At 38.0% G+C, this 17,753-nt stretch overlaps 1 protein-coding gene across 9 annotated transcripts in view; it reads left to right on the top strand.

Annotated features, from left to right (window-relative positions):
• Positions 1–17,753, top strand: part of LOC105488561 (ventricular zone expressed PH domain containing 1) — a 274,214-nt gene that overhangs the window by 233,618 nt on the left and 22,843 nt on the right. For 6 of the 9 annotated variants that reach the window (XR_011619845.1, XR_011619848.1, XR_011619849.1 and 3 more), the window contains 3 exons: positions 4,220–6,433; positions 8,914–12,099; positions 16,520–16,610. Coding sequence is in view for 1 of the 9 variants with exons in the window: in XM_011752748.2 (XP_011751050.1) it covers positions 4,220–4,456 (237 nt within the window). In the remaining 8 variants the exon portion in view is untranslated. The other 3 variants (XR_011619846.1, XR_011619847.1, XM_011752748.2) reach the window with 3 other exon arrangements.

The raw sequence follows: 17,753 nt of genomic DNA, 5'->3' as shown, positions 1-17,753 counted from the left end.
TGCCCTTTGTTTCCTTGTGGACCATGTACACAAATTCATGACTTATGATATTGGCTCTAATTTTTTATAAATATAGTTTATAATTGGAAGTGGGGGTCCAAAAAAGGAGGACATAGGCAAGGAGGAAAGAATGGAGGCTGATTTACTTTAGGTACTTTTTATAGTCAACAAAGTTTAATTCTGATTAAAATATTACTGTCTTTCATCTATTTAATATTCAGTTAATGAATATAGTAGAATTGTGATCAAACTAATAAATATTTAATATAATTTTCCATTTGAATAAGATGCTCAGTAATTATTTGTATTGTGAATTTTCAGTGGAAAATCTCTGAAGTAGCATTCTATTCCAATCAATAATGCAAAGTTATCCTCTTTTCAAATTGGTTCTATGTATCATTAAACTCTACTGATTCAGGATCAAGAGGAATCAAATCTTGACCTACTTCTTGAGTATTTTAAAAAATAATCATAATGACTAGCATTTTTTCAGTGCTTACTATGCAACACCTTGGATTGCCTCTAACAATCCTCAAAATAATCCTATTAGGCCACCACTGCTATTATTGCCATTTTACAGATGAGGAAACTGAGTCAAAGAATCTGATTGGATTGTCCAAGGACAAAGCTAATAAGGTGAGAAAGGATATAACTGAGGTCAAGATCAGGCAGTGTTTCACCAAAGCATGTTCTTAAATGAGTTTACTGCTTCCCATGTATACTTAAAATACAGAGCCACTGGCAAACTGTACTCACCAGGGATCTCCATAGAAACAGAACCAATAGGATATATAAAGACATATAAGAGATTTACTGTGGGAATTGGCTCATGAAATTATGGGGAGTGAGAAGTTCCATGATATGCTGTGTGCAAGCTGGAGAACCAGGAAAACTGGTGGTGTAATTCAGTCTGTGTCCTAAGGCCAGAAAATTAAGGGAGTCAATGATATAACTCCCAGTCCAAGGCCAAAGGCCTGAGAACCTGGATATGGGGGTGAGCTGCGGCGAGGGATGTAAGTCCCAGAATCTGAAGGCCCCAAAACCAGGAGCTCTGATGTCCACAGGCAAGAGAGAATGCATGTCTCAGCTCAAGAAGAAAGAGCAAATTTATCTTTCCTCCAACTTTTTATTCTATCCAGATCCCCAATAGATTGGATGATGCCCACCCACAATGGTGAGTGTGGATCTTCTTCACTCAGTCCACTAATTCAAATGCTAGCCTCTTCCAGAAACACCTCACAGACACATACAGAAATAATGCTTTCCCAGCTGTCTGGGTACCCATTAGCCCCGTCAAGTTGACACATAAATTTAGCCATCACATAAACCAAACTGTATGAATTAATTAATGAAAAGTGGTAAATTAGTTAAAAATTATAATTCATTCTGGACCATATGCACTATATCTTTAGAGACCTCATTATAAAACTTACTTGAGGCCGGGCACGGTGGCTTATGCCTGTAATCCCAGCACTTTGGGAGGCCGAGGCCGGCGGATCACAAGGTCAGGAGATCAAGACTATCCTGGCTAACACGGTGAAACCCCGTCTCTACTAAAAATACAAAAAATTAGCCGGGCGTGGTGGTGGGCGCCTGTAGTCCCAGCTACTCAGGAGGCTGAGGCAGGAGAATGGCGGGAACCCGGGAGGCCGAGCTTGCAGTGAGCCGAGATTGCACCACTGCACTCCAGCCTGGGCGACAGAGCGAGACTCCGTCTCAAAAAAAAAAAAAAAAAAAAAAAAAAGACTTACTTGAACATTTTAATCAACAGGAATCAAATATCATGTATTTGAATTATGGCAAATTCTGACCAGTGTTCTTTTAATTAATAAGACTTCTGTTAACTTTTTGGATGAAAAAAAATTTTTTTGTGATACCTACTGTGTACTCATGTTACTTTCCTCATCTGGGTGTATTATGACATATACAGATGGACTTTTCTGAGGCTGAACATCTTTTTGAAAGGGCAGTTCAATTTAGACAGCTATTGGAAATTTAAAGAAACTTTTTTTTAGCATAGGTTCACACTAAAGCATGTTTAAAGTATTTAAAATGACTATCTGAATTTTCTGTTTTTATTCAAGAAATCAGGAATAGAAATGGAGATGTAGTAATTTTCCAGATCCCTTAAGACAAAGCAGAGTCAATCTATAAGAATGTTTTTCTGAACTCAAATAATGACCTTTATACTTTCTGATTCATGGCTTTTTAATAAGGTTTAAAGAAAACACAATTTTATAATTATTATAATAACTCGTTTGACATGTTTATCAGGAAATAATGGTCTGACATTCCATAACTCTGACAAAACTTGCAGCTCAAATAGTGGGAAATAATTTAATATAGCATGAAGGCCACAGCAAAATACTTCTAATCTCCAGGGAAACAATAACCTACCAGTGGTCAACAGTCCTGCTGAAGCTTCAGGTCCTTGTAAAAGGGCCCCTTTTAAATGAAAGAAATGTGCATTTTAAAATGAGAGCTGAGGTTGAAAGACTCTAATGGAAGACTCTAATCTTTCACTTTTGCATTTTTAAGACCTTGATCTCTACCAACCAGCTAGGCAATAGTGTCCTTTGACTTTCTATTACTGTCTCAGTTGATTCACAGTCCATCTTTAAATTACTATGGTAACTTTTTATTTTCTTATCAATCTCTGTTCTATGCACTGCTTCAAAGAAAGGCAATTTTATTACTGTCAGATACTTACTGTAAACCAAATTAGGCTAGCAAAGTATTGTCTAGTGTGTATGTCTTCAAACTTTATCCTGTGTACCCTAAAAGAATTTTGAACAATCTATGTAATACCTTGCAACATTTTAAGTTGCAGCAACACTTTTAACATAAGTTTAACATTTGCCTGGACTGTAATTTCTGTTGAATTTTAAATATTGACATTTTAAAACAAAAGGATTACATCTCTCCATTAAATGTAACCACTGGATTAAAATACCGTAGCAGTTTAACACCTAACACTATTTTTTAATACATAAATTAGCTCTTTTTTATATAGAAATGTCCACATTGTTTCTCTTTTTCTTTGTTTTGAAATCATGTTTCTGTTCTACCTCTATCACAGCATTTTATCCTGAATGGCATTTCATTTTTCACTGAGTAAAACTGTATGTATAAATTGAAATTTGATTGTTTGAATTTCTTGTGACCATCCGTCTCCAAGTGTAATTTTTCTGACTCAGTTATCTTTTCAAAAAGTTATATCCTTCATGAAAATACCTAAGTATAATGCCAAGCTTAATAATTATTAAACATTAAAAATTGAAATATTATTGAAAATGCACCTCATAATGAAATAGATGAAGAGTGATTGCATTGTCTTGGCTGATGGATACTTCCCTGATGTCAATAGTTGGAATTGCTTTTTTATTTGGTATTTCTGAGATTTTTTTTTTACATTGGACAAAACATCATAGAAAGTATGGGATGAGTGAAGAGGTTGCTTTTTCATTGCAAAGTAAAAGGAGGGTGATTGCAACAGGAGAGGTGGGCAAGGAGAATTGGCAAACTTCTCAACCACAGGTACTTTCTTTAGTAGACAAAATGTATTCATATTAAAGACCTGAAATTGCTTCAAAGAAATATCTGACCCCTTAAAATTATTCGTCTTAGCCCAGGCGATGACCTTGGTATTGTAGAGATCCTTAAATTTTTGCTTTAATAAAAGGTGAATGTAATATCATTAAATATTCCTTCCCTTACTGTTTGTAGACGAAGCATGCTTCCAAAGCTGCAGAGAGTTTCAAAAACAGTTTGGTCTATGGGAACACTGGAAACCTCTCTATTCAATTAAGGTTTGGCAAAATCTTTCTCAGAGGTAGCACAAAGGAAAATTCAATTTCATGCCTCCCAAACTACCCGAAATTATAAGTTAATAGCACTCCAAAATGTACCATTGCACCTTGCTCTGTTAATATAACGTTAATAGAAAATGAAAGAACTCTGAATTTTTCCCAAATCCCGCTTTATAATAATATTCTATAAATTAGTTATCTTGTGTCAACTTATGATACTCTAATAAAGGCCCGATTGCTCACTCCTTCAGTTATTCTAATGATTCTGAGGCCTTAGCACCCAAAAAAACAAAGGTCTTGAGCTATAAAAAGTAAAAGGATTCTGGCCCTCTTAGAAAATTCTCCAGTAGCCAGAGATCCTTGCCTACAGTAACAGCCAGCCCATATTCTTTTCTTCCCATGCCTTTCAGAAAGATGACCCTGACGACTGCCCAATAGAACTCAGCAAAGTGCAGAGTGTGAAAGCTGTGGCCAAGAAACGCAGGGACCGCTCTCTCCCCCGGGCTTTCGAAATCTTCACAGACAATAAAACCTATGTCTTTAAGGCCAAGGATGAGAAGAATGCAGAAGAATGGCTCCAGTGCATCAATGTGGCAGTTGCCCAAGCCAAAGAGAGGGAAAGTAGAGAAGTAACCACATATCTGTAGGGATTTACAAGTCAGCCACGACAACTACACACCACAGGCATTGTATTATCAATGCCAATGTCAAGAAAAAGAGCTAAATTTACCAAGCCATGTTGTTTTTTACTAAATACCAATGGAATTCTTGTCCTTTAAGAAGAAGGGCCTAAAATGGCAGGATTCTTAGTAAATGTCATACTCTAACAGCTTTAGTATTGACTTCAGAATATATCTGATGCCTACAAAAATAAAATAAAATAAAATAAAAGGAGCTAGAGAGTATGCCCTCAGACAGTGTGGGGCCAGGAAGGGAAAAGTCACTGATAAAAGAACCTCTGTAGATATGTCATTTAAAACTATGAGAAAACAGCATGAAAAGATGCCTGAACTATCCGTCTTGAGGAAAGATTAGCACTTCTGATGAAAATCACAGTCTGTCAAAGGTATTAAAAGAAAAATTTTTTAAAAAACCCGTTAGAAACATTGAATTAATGTACACTGAGAAAAACCATATAACTTACTTATAGACATATAATTACATGATCCTCTCTTACTACAAATGAGGCTAACACATGGTAAAATGGTTCTCAAGTCAGTTATGTCATTAAATACTTCTCTTTCAGAATTATTTAATTATTCTCTTTAAGTTCATTTTATATAATCTACAGTTTAGATGCTTGGACATATATCCTGCCCAAGGCACTAAGTGTAATATAGAAAAAGGATAGAAGCCATTTTCTCTATCTTCAAAATAATGTGCTATCTCCATTAAAATTAAGACTTTAAAGTTCTATAATTTTTTCTTTGTATTCAACCTTTTAATACCTCCAAATTACAAATATCTATTTTTTCACTACATAGATATATAATTACACTATGATAGAAAGAATGCCGGAGTGATTCTCAATGATCCATGCCTTGGTATAATCCTCTCCCCCACTGAGTGTTGGTGGGACATGTAACCTGCTTCTAACCAACAGAACATGGCAAAAGTGATGGGGTCATCTCTCCCATAATTATGTTACATTATATAGCAAAAGTGAAGAGAGGTTGCAGATATGCATAAGGTTTCTAATCAGTTGACTTTGAGTTAATCAAAGAGACCCCCCTGGGTGGGCCTGACTTAATCAGACTAGTCCTTTAAAAGAGGGTAAACAAGTCAGAGACTCTCTCTCCTATTAGCCTTAAATAAGCCAGCTGCCATGAGCTCTACGGCTGGAAGGAAATGAGTTTTGTCAACAACCATGTGATCTTGGAAGAAGCATCTGAACCTCAGATAAAAGCCCAGCCCCAGCCAACACCTTGGTTGCAGCTTTGTGAAACTCCGAGCAGAGGACCCAGCTAAATCACGCTTGGACTCCTGACCCACAGAAACTTTCAGATAATAAATGTATGCTGTTTTAAATCTAAATTGTGGTGATTTGTTATGCAGTGATAACTAATACAAAAGCTAAGTTGGGCTACATACAAGGGATTACTTTTTCCTTGAAATTTATTTATTATGTTGTCTAGTATAGAAACCTAGAGAAAGACTATGAATGGTCAACACCTTGACCCTCCTGCTAACTTACTAGGATAGGAAATATAAAAGAGACCATGTTTGCAAAAGGAAACAATTCCATTTTAACAAGTAAAGTTTGAGGGTATTGTGAGTCACAGAATTTATTACACATTGGAAATAGAGTTCTGGAGGTCAAAATTCAGGATCACTGGATATATAGGTAGTCACCAAAGATGCAAAATTAGATGAAATTACCCAGAGAGAATAACAACACAAAAGAATTAATAAGGGTTCCTTGAGACACCAGCATTTAAGTAAAGGCAGCTGGTGTAGCTGATTAGTGTTCAGAGATGATGTAGACCAGGGGAAATGATGTCACAAAAGCCAAATTAATATGGATTTTTCAGGAAAAACAGACAGGGCAACAATTTGAAATCCTGAAGAGTAATCACTTAAGATAAAACCTGACTTTCACAATCAGGAAGCAATTGGTGTCATTGGTAAGAACAATTCCATTGGAGTGAGGGAGTAAACATTACATTTTAGTAGGCTGAAGAGTCAATGGGAGGTTAGGAGTTTAAAGCAATAAGTGGACTATTTTTTCAACAAAATGGGGCTACGATGAAAGGGTTAAGATGGAGCAAGTATTTTCTTGCTCTTTTTAAGATGAGTAAGAAGGGAAAGATGAAGGAATTAAAAATACAGAAAGAAAGAGGAAAAAAGTTACTTTGCTTGAGTAAAGTTTCTAGAAGTGATAGGAAAGGATTAAAACTCCTTTATTTTGCAGCCATTAACTGAGCACCTACTAAGCAACAGTTGTCATGTTTGGCCTGTAGATACAAAGATAAAAGACACAGCTTTTCTCTTCAAGGGGTTTAAAGTTTAGTGAAAGAGACATACATGTAACAGAAATGTAAGTACTACGTGGCAAGTGCCTTGATGAAGGTATGCACAGGGTCCTGGGGAAACACAAGAGAAGGCACCACTGTAAGCAACTTTAAACTCAGAATGGACTGCCTCACTTCTTCCCAGAGGTGATAGAAAATGAGCTAGTCTCAAAGAACTAGTAGGATTGCTGTGGGCAAACAAGGAGCAAATGGTCAGTAGAGTGAACCACGCTGCAAATGCAAAAGAGGGAGAAGGAACATGGTCCATTTGCAAAATGTAAGTTTTTCCCTAGGGTTGAAACATAAGGGGTGTATGGAAAATGGTTCAGAGTGATGCTGAAAAGGCCTGCAGGACCACAGGATGTAGGACTTGGTTCCAAGCCAAGGGTCTAAACTTTTTCCTTTACATGATGAGGCATTAATTTGTGTGGCAGCAATAAAGATAAAAAAGAAAAAAAATTTAAATAAGATGGTGAAGCATGATTAAAAAGTTTTGAGCAGATTTGCATTTAGAAAGATTATCTTAATAGTGGTAGAGAATGGATTATAAGAATATCAAAAATTGTAGCAGGGAGACCATTTGGGAGGCTCTTCTAAGGTAGTGAGGACCTGGACTCATGTAGTAACAAAGGAAATAGAGATAAATGAACAGGCAGGAAAAATACTGGTTTAGGAAAATGGACAGAACACTGGTGGATTGGATGGAGTTGGAGTATGGGAATGGAAAGGAAGGAGTTTCTACTGATCCCTAGGTGCTTGCTTGGGAAACTTGGTAGATGATGATGGTGATATTCACTTAAATAGAAAAATCAGAAGCAGCAGTTTGAGAGGTAAAGCAGATGGTAAATTTAATTTTGATGTATACATTCACGGTATAGATAGGGGACTCACCTTGGATTAGATGGACAACTCCTGTGAAGTTGGGCAGGAAAAGGATGAGAAGGAGTATAGTTGTAAATGATTCTCTAAATATTCTTTTAAAACCTACCACCCCATTCTTAAGAGTCAGTGAATAACTCTGTTTTAGTCAATTAGGAACAACTGGTAACAGACAAACACTAACAAAGTATTAGGTGACGTTGCATTAGCTATTAACAATTTGAATGCCAACAGTGTGCTTAAACCCTTCATAGCAGAGAGCTTGTGGTAAAACAGTGGCTATGTTGAATGCTTGGCCTAAAAAAGAAGAGAATGGCCCCCTCAGCTGAATTTGTGGAGAAAGAATTATTTTTACTACTTGCTACAAAGTCCTTGTGATTTAATTAACTGGATACCTCTAATCTAGAACATAACTCTCAGTGCCTTTGAGCCAGATCTTTAAAAAAAGTGAATGTGTGAAGTATAAATAATGAACTTTCTGGTTTCATTCCGTGATGCAGTAATTCCAAATGTAAGTAAATTCTCCTGGGTTCAGAATCACACTAGGAATTTCAGAATCATCAGCTTCCCGCGAATATTTCTGGCACTTCCACCCTGGTTGCTGGTGAGTTTACCACAGACCGGTCTTTCCCAAGAGGGCTGCCATTTCTGATCCTGATCTAAGAAGAAACCACTTTCCTAAACATGCTTAAACCTTTAAATATGTTGGTACGAATAAAATTATAATCATGGATAGAAATTGAAGTGGTTTTCATTTTAATTTTTATTCTTTTTCTCTCCCAGATAGCATTGGAAATATAAATGTTTATGTATGAGAAGCTCATTGAGCTATTTCTTGAGAACCTGGAGTTTGGTAAAAACAAATATTCAATACTTTTCTAATACTGAGCTTTCTGGAAAATCCTTAGCTGGTGATGTCAAGGGGCATTTACTGGGTCATCTTCAACTCACCTAATTTCCATAGGCACTCACAAACCTGTCTGTGGTGATGACTTTTTCTCAGACATAAATAAAGGTTACATGTTTAAGGAAGCATTACCCACTTTAGGAAACAATTGTGAGATAAGGTGAGAGAATATGTGAGCTGAATTCAAAGTGCATTGCAGACAAATAAAGACCATGGTTTAAATGCCCTAATAAGGATTTCCAGTTCCCCAAACCTAAATTTTTAGAAGAGAAACCAAGAAAAAAACCAAACTGTCATCTTGTTTCAGAATAGCACCAGAGTATAGATCCCTTGGAACAAATCCTTCCCAAAGATGCTCCTGAAAGACAAAGAGGTTGGAAAATTCAGAAGACGTCTACCAAGGTAGGGAAAGGGGCACAGGCTCTAGGCACGTGAAGAGTCAAGCCCTCTCTCTTTCAAAACTGGATTACCAACCTGAGCCAGTTATTCATCTTTCATCCCTGGATTGGGGATAATACTATCCACAGAGTGGAACTGATGTGAGGCACACGTGTCTTGCAAAAGCATAAAACCTATAACCTTAACCAGCAGAGAACCTTTAACATAATAAGTGCTTGAAAAAGACACTCCAGTTTCTATGTACCATTAAGTAACTATGATGCCATGTCTTGATGATAATTACATGTTGATGTCTTCCTTTTTAAGCAAAACATTCAGCGGTTGCTTTGCAAGACTATATGCAACTGTGGTCACTTCAATGTTGGCTCTTTTGTTCACTAATACCGCATTTCATCCCACTCCTCTGCTTCTGTGCTTTTCTGTGTACATGATAACTTTTTGTTTCAAAGTCAAACCAAATTGTAACCTGTTTAAGACATAGTAAACAGCAATGAGCCCATGTGCTGTCAACCATCCACATATCTGAATAGATGTGACAACACAAAGAGCTAAGATAGCATTTGCACATCAATAGGCAATGACAGAAACCCCATCACAGCCATTCCCAGTGCATAACGATTGTAAAACATGTACTAATTTCAGAGATATTTAAGTGTGGGGGAAGAAAATGTAAAGCAGTTTGTAAAAGGAAGTATTAAGAGTTCCATACAGGCTTGTTTCACAGCAATCAAAACTGTGTGTTAATATTTTTGTGAACAGTAGACCATATTGCAAATGTAAGAAATTTTAAAACATAATGGTTAAAATGCCCCCAATGCACCCATCCTCAAAGGTATGAGGTCAGCTCTGCCTGTAGTTGCTTACCCTCTCTTTTGACAGGACTAAGGATGGCTGATGTCCACAAACAAGCCATGTTTCTGGTGTCTCTGTTTCCCCCTAGTAGTGCTCTCCTTTGTCCAAGTCCCCTTTCCTGAAAGGGAAGCTGGGTAAAGAATGGGCCAAGATGGCAGAGATGGAGGCAGAGTTGTACGTGGTGTGTCTTTTTATTTTTTCACTTTTATTTTAAGTTCAGGGGTACAAGTACAGGTTCGTTACATAGGTGAACTTGTGTCATGGGGGATTTGTGGTACAGATTATTTCATCAACCAGGTATTAAGCCTTGTAGCCACTGGCTATTTTTCCTAATCCTCTCCCTCCTTCCACCCTCGACTCCCCAAAAGGCCCCACTGTGTGTTGTTCCTCTCTATGTGTCCATGTATTCTTATCATTTAGCTCCCACTTATAAAAGAGAACATGCAGTATTTGGTTTTCTGTTCCTGCAAAGTACATGATCTTGTTCCTTTTTGTGGCTGCATGGTATTCCATGAACCACATTTTCTTTATCCAGTCTATCATTGATGGGCATTTAGATTGATTCCATGACTTTGCTGTTGTAAATGGTTCTGCAATGAACATACATGTGCATGTATCTTTATAATAGAATGATTTATATTCCTTTGGGTATATACCCAGTAATGGGATTGCTAGGTCAAATGGTATTTCTGCCTCTAGGTCTTTGAGGAATCATTGCACTGTCTCCCACAATGGTTGAACTAATTTACATTCCCACCAACAGTGTAAAAGTGTGCCTTTTTCTCCACAACCTCACCAGCATCTGTTGTTTTTTGACTTTTTAATGATAGCCACTCTGACTGGCGTGAGATGGTATCTCATTGTGGTTTTGTTTTGCATTTCTCTAATGATCAATGATGAGCTTTTTTTCATGAGTGTTGGCCACATGTATGTCTTCTTTTGAGAAGTGTCTGTTTATGTCCTTTACCCACTTTTTTATGAGGCTGTTTGTTTTTTGCTTGTAAATTTGTTTAAGTTCCTTATAGACACTGGATATTAGACCTTTGTTGGGTACACAGTTTGCAAAATTTTTCTCCTATTCAGTAGGTTGTCTGTTTACTCTGTTGATAGTTTCTTCTTCCGTGCAGAAGCTCTTCAGTATAATTAGATCCCATTTGTCAATTTTTGCTTTTGTTGCAATTGCTTTTGGCATCTTCATCATGAAATCTTTACCTGTGCCTATGTCCTAAATGATAGTGCCTAGAAAAGCCCATAGTCTCAGCCCAAAAGATTCTTAAGCTGATAAACAGCTTCAGCAAAGTATCAGGATACAAAATCAATGTGCAAAAATTACTAGCATTCAACAGTCAAGCCAAGAACCAAATCAGGAACAAACTCCCGTTCACAAATGCCACAAAAAGAATAAAATACCTAAGAATACAGCTAGCTAGGAAGGTATAAGATCTCTACAAGGAGAACTACAAACCAGTGTTCAAAGAAATCAGAAATGACACAAACAAATGGAAAAACATTCCATGCTCATGGATACAAAGAATAAATATCATGAAAATGGCCATACTGCCCAAAGCAATTTATAGATTCAATGCTATTCCTATTAAACTACCACTGACATTCTTCTTGAAACTAAAGAAAACTATTTTAAAATTCATATGTAACCAAAAAAGATGTTAAATAGCCAAGGCAGTCCTAAGCAAAAAGAACAAAGCTGGCAGCATCACGCTACCTGACTTCAAACTATACTACAGGGATGCAGTAACCAAAACAGCATGGTAGTTGTACAAAAACAGACACATAGACCAACAGAGCAGAATAGAGAACCCAGAAATAAGACGACACACCTACAACTATCTGATCTTCAACTAACCTGACAAAAACAAGCAATGGACAAAGGATTCCCTATACAATAAATGGTGCTGGGATAACTGGCTGGCCATATGCAGAAAATTGAAACTGCACCCCTTCCTTACACCGTATACAACAATTAACCCAAGATGGATTAAAGAAGTAAATATAAAACCCAAAACCATAAAAATATATGTCTTTTACCCACTATCACAGATTGGGGACCCTAGAGGTGAAATTAGAATGGTGTCTGAGGCGGAATTCCAGATCAAGCAGGAGGAGCATTTCCAGAAGAGATCTTCAAAGTCAACCATACCAAAGACAGGAATAGAAAGGCAAGGCCTAGAGTCAAGTTGGAAGTTGGAGAAGCAGGGAAGAGCAGAGGGAGGCACAGAGCAGAGTGAGTGGAGTGGGCAGGGAGCTGCATGAACTTCAGAAGAGCAAGACAACCCTTATGGCTTGATTTTTATAGGTACTTGCCTAAGTGAAGTGCAGGGGGTTTCTGTTAAATGTGTTTTGATGAAACAGATTCACCTCCTCATAGATGTCCTTCTATTCCCTGGTTATGCAAGGCCCTATAGCCATGTGCTCAGCACAAGAGGCAACCAGCTCTGACGATAACCTTAGCTCATGGGTCCCGCCATGAGAACCCCAGCCTTGTCAGAGCACATTCCATAAGAACTTTCTTCTCAAGTCCCTTGCCCCTGCACCCCAGTACTATTGAATTTGTCTACTTCAAAGAAAACTTTTCTGAGAGCATGGGGGCTGGAAATCTTGGAACTTTCTATAAAATGATAATCAGATGCATTGTGTTTACATAGCTTATTTGTGACTTTATGGACAAATCTTTGAAAATCTTACATCAAATTTAAAAATGCATTTTCTCTGTCTTTCAAGCAATAAAAGGATTAGAATTCATTTTGGTACTGAGAATCTAGAAAAGTTATAAAATTTTCAAATAATGTAAAAACGTAAAGTACTCAAACACATGGTAGACTCATTCATGCCTAGGAATAACAGCGCTCCATGAGACCAAACTGGAAATTAAGGGGGAGTGGGTGCTAATAATAGTAAATTCTACTTTTTCCTTTTGTGAATTATTCTATAATTATTTTTTGCCTTGTTTTATTTTTTAACTACCATTTCACTAACATTAGTAGAATATCCATAACACACACATATATATATACACATTTACTATTACACAGGTATTATGACAACAGAACTATTGTTTTCACATGTGCTTTGTAGAAATCAATCCTATTACTTCATTATCTTATATTCTATTTATATCCCCTCTCTCTCTCTCTCTCTCTCTCTCTGCCAGCATTTCATGTAATCAGAAGAAACTTTTATGCGTGTTCCATTATTCTTAATGGAGATCCACTTCTATGCACCAGATTTCCTTTGGGAGTGTTCTGTTCCCTCTTAATTCAGAGCTATCGCTATATGAGGAAATAGTCTAAATGTCATTTCTCTTAAGAGAGAGAAACAATGATTCTGTTTGCCAGACTAGCTCATAAACACAAAAACCAGAAGAAGGTCCATTTTTAAAATTTAGCCAAAACCACAGTTTGGAAATGTCTGTTTTGGAAAATGAACCATAATACTAACAGTATGTGTTGATTTGAGAACATTTTCATCAAGACTCTCCCAAACTCTTCATGGAGGGATATCGTATAATTTTCCACATAAACAACTCTCATCTATATATTCATGTTTTTGGTATCACTATAATACTGTCATCTCCTGAAATCCTGAGGTTATACCACCCTCAGGTAAATATAAATCAAATTCCACGGCAGCCAATAGTGTCACAGTAAGGTTCCAATGTAACGAAGCCACTAGCAGAATGTGTGGCAGCTAAATAAACTAGGCCAAGTCCTTGTAAGCAAGGAGATTTGGCATTTATCATTCAGTTAACAGTATCACAGGCTATTGGAGTTGGAAGAATCTTAGCACTTGCCAGGCCCAACCTCCCTGCCCCATGGAGAAGTCCCTTGTTTGTCATCATTGGCAGGTTGCATTCCCAGCTGCTCAAACCCTTCTAGGGACAGAGAGCTCATTACTTTATCATCAGTTCTCATCTTTTTAAAATAATTTTGTTCTGTTTATGAAAACATTTATTGCAGAAAATACCAAAAACTACTAAAATTATAAAAATTATTTATAATCATCTGATGATACAGAACTCCAAAAAATAGAAATGTTCAAATATAATTCCCATTAGGTTATTCATACCATATAATTATTTTCTGAAAAATTCTGCCTTTCTATCATTTCTAACCTGCAGTCCAGGTTCTCTCTCCTGCAGCCAGATATAATGTCTGCTCCCTCTTCCCCAAGACAACCTTTTACATAGTTTGATTCAAACATTCATTCAACAAATACTTATTAGCCAGGCATGGTGGCACATGCCTGTAGTCCTAGCTACTCAGGAGGCTGAGGTAGGAAGATCACTTCAGCCCAGGATTTCAAGGACATAGTGCAGTATGATTGTGCCTGTGAATAACCACTGCACTCCAGCCTGGGCAACATAGCAAGAGAAAGAAGAAAAGAAGGAAAGGGGGGGGGGGAGAGAGAGAGAGAGAGAGAAGGAAGGGAAGGAAAGGAAAGAGAAAGAAAGAAAAAGAAAGAAAGAAAGAAAGAAAGAAAGAAAGAAAGAAAGAAAGAAAGAAAGAAAGAAAGAAAGAAAGAAAGAAAGAAAGAAAGAAAGAAAGAAAAGAGAGAGAGAAGGAAGAGAAGGAAGGAATTAAGGAAGGAAGGAGAGAAAGAGGAAGGAAGGAAAGAAGGAAGGGAGGGAGGAAGGAAGGAAGGAAGGAAAGGAGAGACCATTTATTGAGTATCCAACATATACTAGGGCATGGGGACTCAAAAATGATAAATAAATTGTCCATGTCTTTAACAAACTCAGTAAGTAAATGTTAGGATCTGAATGTTTGTGCCCCTGCTTCCCAAATGCATATGTTAAAACCATTAGGTAGTACTATATGTTAATACCAACGTGGTGGTATTAAGAAGTGGGGCCTCCAGGAGGTGATTAGATAATGAGGGCTCTGCCCTCATGAATGGGATTAGTGCCCTTATAAAAGAGGCCAAGAGGAGCTTGTTTGCCCTTCCCAATGTGAAGACACAGCTAGAAGGCACCACCTCTGAGGAACAAGCCTTCACCAGACAGCAAATCTACCAGCACCCTGATGTTGGACTTCTCAGCCTCCAGAACTGTGAGAAATAAATTTCTGTTGTTTATAAGTTACCCAGTCTAAGACAGTTTGTTATTGCAGCCCAAATGGACCAACACAATAAGCATATTTTATTTAATAAGTAAATCCATAGATAAAGCATCTCCTACGTGCAAGACCTGTGCTGGGCATTAGAAATGCTGAGGTGACCAAGATGTCTCAAACTTTGTGGGATACGTATTCTAGTAGAAGAGAAAAATGTAAAAGTATTATCTTAATTGTGAAATTGCCATGTGACCTATACTGCAAAGAAGCACAACTGATATGAGATTGTGAAAGGAGAGGTCTAGATCTGGTTAGGAAGTTAAGGACAGCTTCCTGGACAAAGAGACTTATGCCTGAGATCTGAAAGATGAACAGGAAGTTACTAGTCAAAGGGAGAGGTAGAAGAAAAGCACACCAGAAAGAACTGAATGTGAGAAGACCTTGGAGAGAAAAGACATGCAGCACATTAGAGGAACCAAAACAGGCTAGTGTGGTGGATGAGGGTGGTGAGGCTGGGAGACGGGGAAGTCATGCAGGCTTGTGGGAGAGCTATTGAGCTATTGTTGGGTTTAAAACAGGGATGGTATGATTAGATCTGCAATTCCATAAGATGGTTCTAGCTGCTATGTAGAAAATGGTTTGCTGAGAAAGCAATAATAGAAACTGAGAGAAAAATAGAAGGCTATTACAATAGTCCAGGCGAGAAGTATAACGAAAGCTTGAAAGAAAGTAGCAGCACTGGAAATGGAGAGAAATAGAGGGTTAGAGAGAGATTTTAGAAATGCAAATTGCAGGACTTAGTGATTGATGGAAACTGTCTCCAGAATCCCGGCACCCATGGATTAACCGTGGCGCCATTCATGATAAAGGGAGCATTCAAAGGGGGTCAGGTTTGAGGGAAGTCTTGTCCATGAGAGAAGCAGATGTGTAGAGATCACAACACTGTGATGTTGGGACATGATGGAGACAGAGGAGGGGGCTGCTGGCTCTGCCTAGGGAGTCAACTAAACCTCCATGGAAGAGTTGATAATATGCTGGATGTTGAAGGAGGAATATAATTTTCTTATATTTTAGACCTCGCCTTTCACACTCTCACAATCAAAAAGAGAAATGATGTATTCCAAGACTCAGGATCACACTTAACATGAGACAACATAAATGGGCAAGGATGAGAACAAGAGTCACTTAACTTTAATCACTTACTTTATCGGTGTTTTTGTTCCAAATTCTTTTAGAAATATATACTAGATTTTTAAAAGTAAGTATGGTGGGCACTGATGCATCACCAACATCCCTCAGAGAAGGATCCGGTGCCCCAGCTGCTGGGACTGCTGTTGGCAGACAGCCTTCAGCTGTCATTCCCCTCAAGGACTGCCTCCTGGCCAAGGTTATGCCTGGGGCAGCTGACATCTAGTGAACGGTTGATGGGAGAGTGTAAAGACCTGGCCATTCAGGCCCAAGTTGAGAGAACCCTGAGGGACCATTCTACCTGCAGAGCTCTCCACATGGTCAGTTGAGACTATTGTTGGGGCCACATTGAAGCTCAGTTTCTCCACCTGCCCCTTACTGATTCCTCTCCACTCCCTTCTGCAGGTGTTGGTCCCAGAGGTGCTACTTAATAAGCTTCCTACGCCTTAAACACTGCCTCAGAGTCTGCTTCCCAGGAAGTCCAACCAGATTGAGAGTAAGTAAAGATATAAAGGCAAAAGGAAAACAAAGTGGGAAGAAGAATAGTCACTGGGATAAGGTAAGTAGATGAAACTCATCCCCAGCAAAAGACAGCATTCAGAGTTGATGCCATGCTTTCATGCAGCCAGTTAAGAGAGGTATTCAATCAAATTCATGAGTCGGAGTTTCCCCAGGCTAAAAACAAACCAGTTGCCCAGAGGAAGAAAAGCTCTCCCAACGCTGAGACCCAAGAATTTTTTTCCTCTAGGGCCTTACAAAGAGAACACGGTAATATAGTAACAACAGCTTCAATATCTCTCCATAAGAGCAACAGCATGTTTCAGAAGGATATGTAAGGGTGCAAACCCTAGTTACAAACTCAAACATACAAATAATATAATTTTCTTTATTTCCTTATGTTTGAATTAATTTGTTGCTTGAGTGCTGGATCCCATTTCACTTGGGAGCAAAAAAAGCAATGTTCATTGATTCAGGATAAATCCAGTCAAACTCAGAATATTCTCCATTTATTCTGTTTTTTCTAGTTTCTCTTCTCAACAAGTATTCTTCCAAATGTATTATTTATGTCACAAGATTCATATTCTAGTTCTTCAGAGTTATGAAATTTTTATTTTTTATTTTTTATCTTTTTTTTTTTTAGAGGCAGTGTTGCTCTGTTGCCCAGGCTGGAGTGAGGTGGCACAATTATAACTAACTACAGCCTCAAACTTCTGGCCTCAAGCAACCCTCCCACCTTGGCCTCCCAAAGTGCTGGGATTACAAATGTAAGCCACCATGCCCATCTAGAGTTATGAATTTTTAACCTCGAAATTTTGACTTCTATTAGCCAGATACAATGGCACTCGCCTATAGTTCCAGCTACTCAGGAGGCTGAGGCAGGAGGATCACTTGAGCCCAGGAGTTTGAGGCTGCAGTAAGCAATGACTGTACCACTGCACCCTAGCCTGGGTGACAGAACAGAACCCCCTCTCTAAAAATAAAAATTAAAAACTTTTAATCCTGACCGTTGAGACTTAATCCTACTTTTCTCAAAGTAGTTCAGAATAGATTTTTGAAACTTACAGTTTACTGTTATTTCTAATTTCTTTTCAACATCCTTTTTCTGAGGCAATGGATGCCTTCCACCTAGTTTGAAGGG

The sequence above is a fragment of the Macaca nemestrina genome, chromosome 2 (assembly GCF_043159975.1).
Source record: "Macaca nemestrina isolate mMacNem1 chromosome 2, mMacNem.hap1, whole genome shotgun sequence".
Taxonomy (NCBI): domain Eukaryota; kingdom Metazoa; phylum Chordata; class Mammalia; order Primates; family Cercopithecidae; genus Macaca; species Macaca nemestrina.
This window is presented reverse-complemented; position numbering and strand designations above follow the sequence as displayed.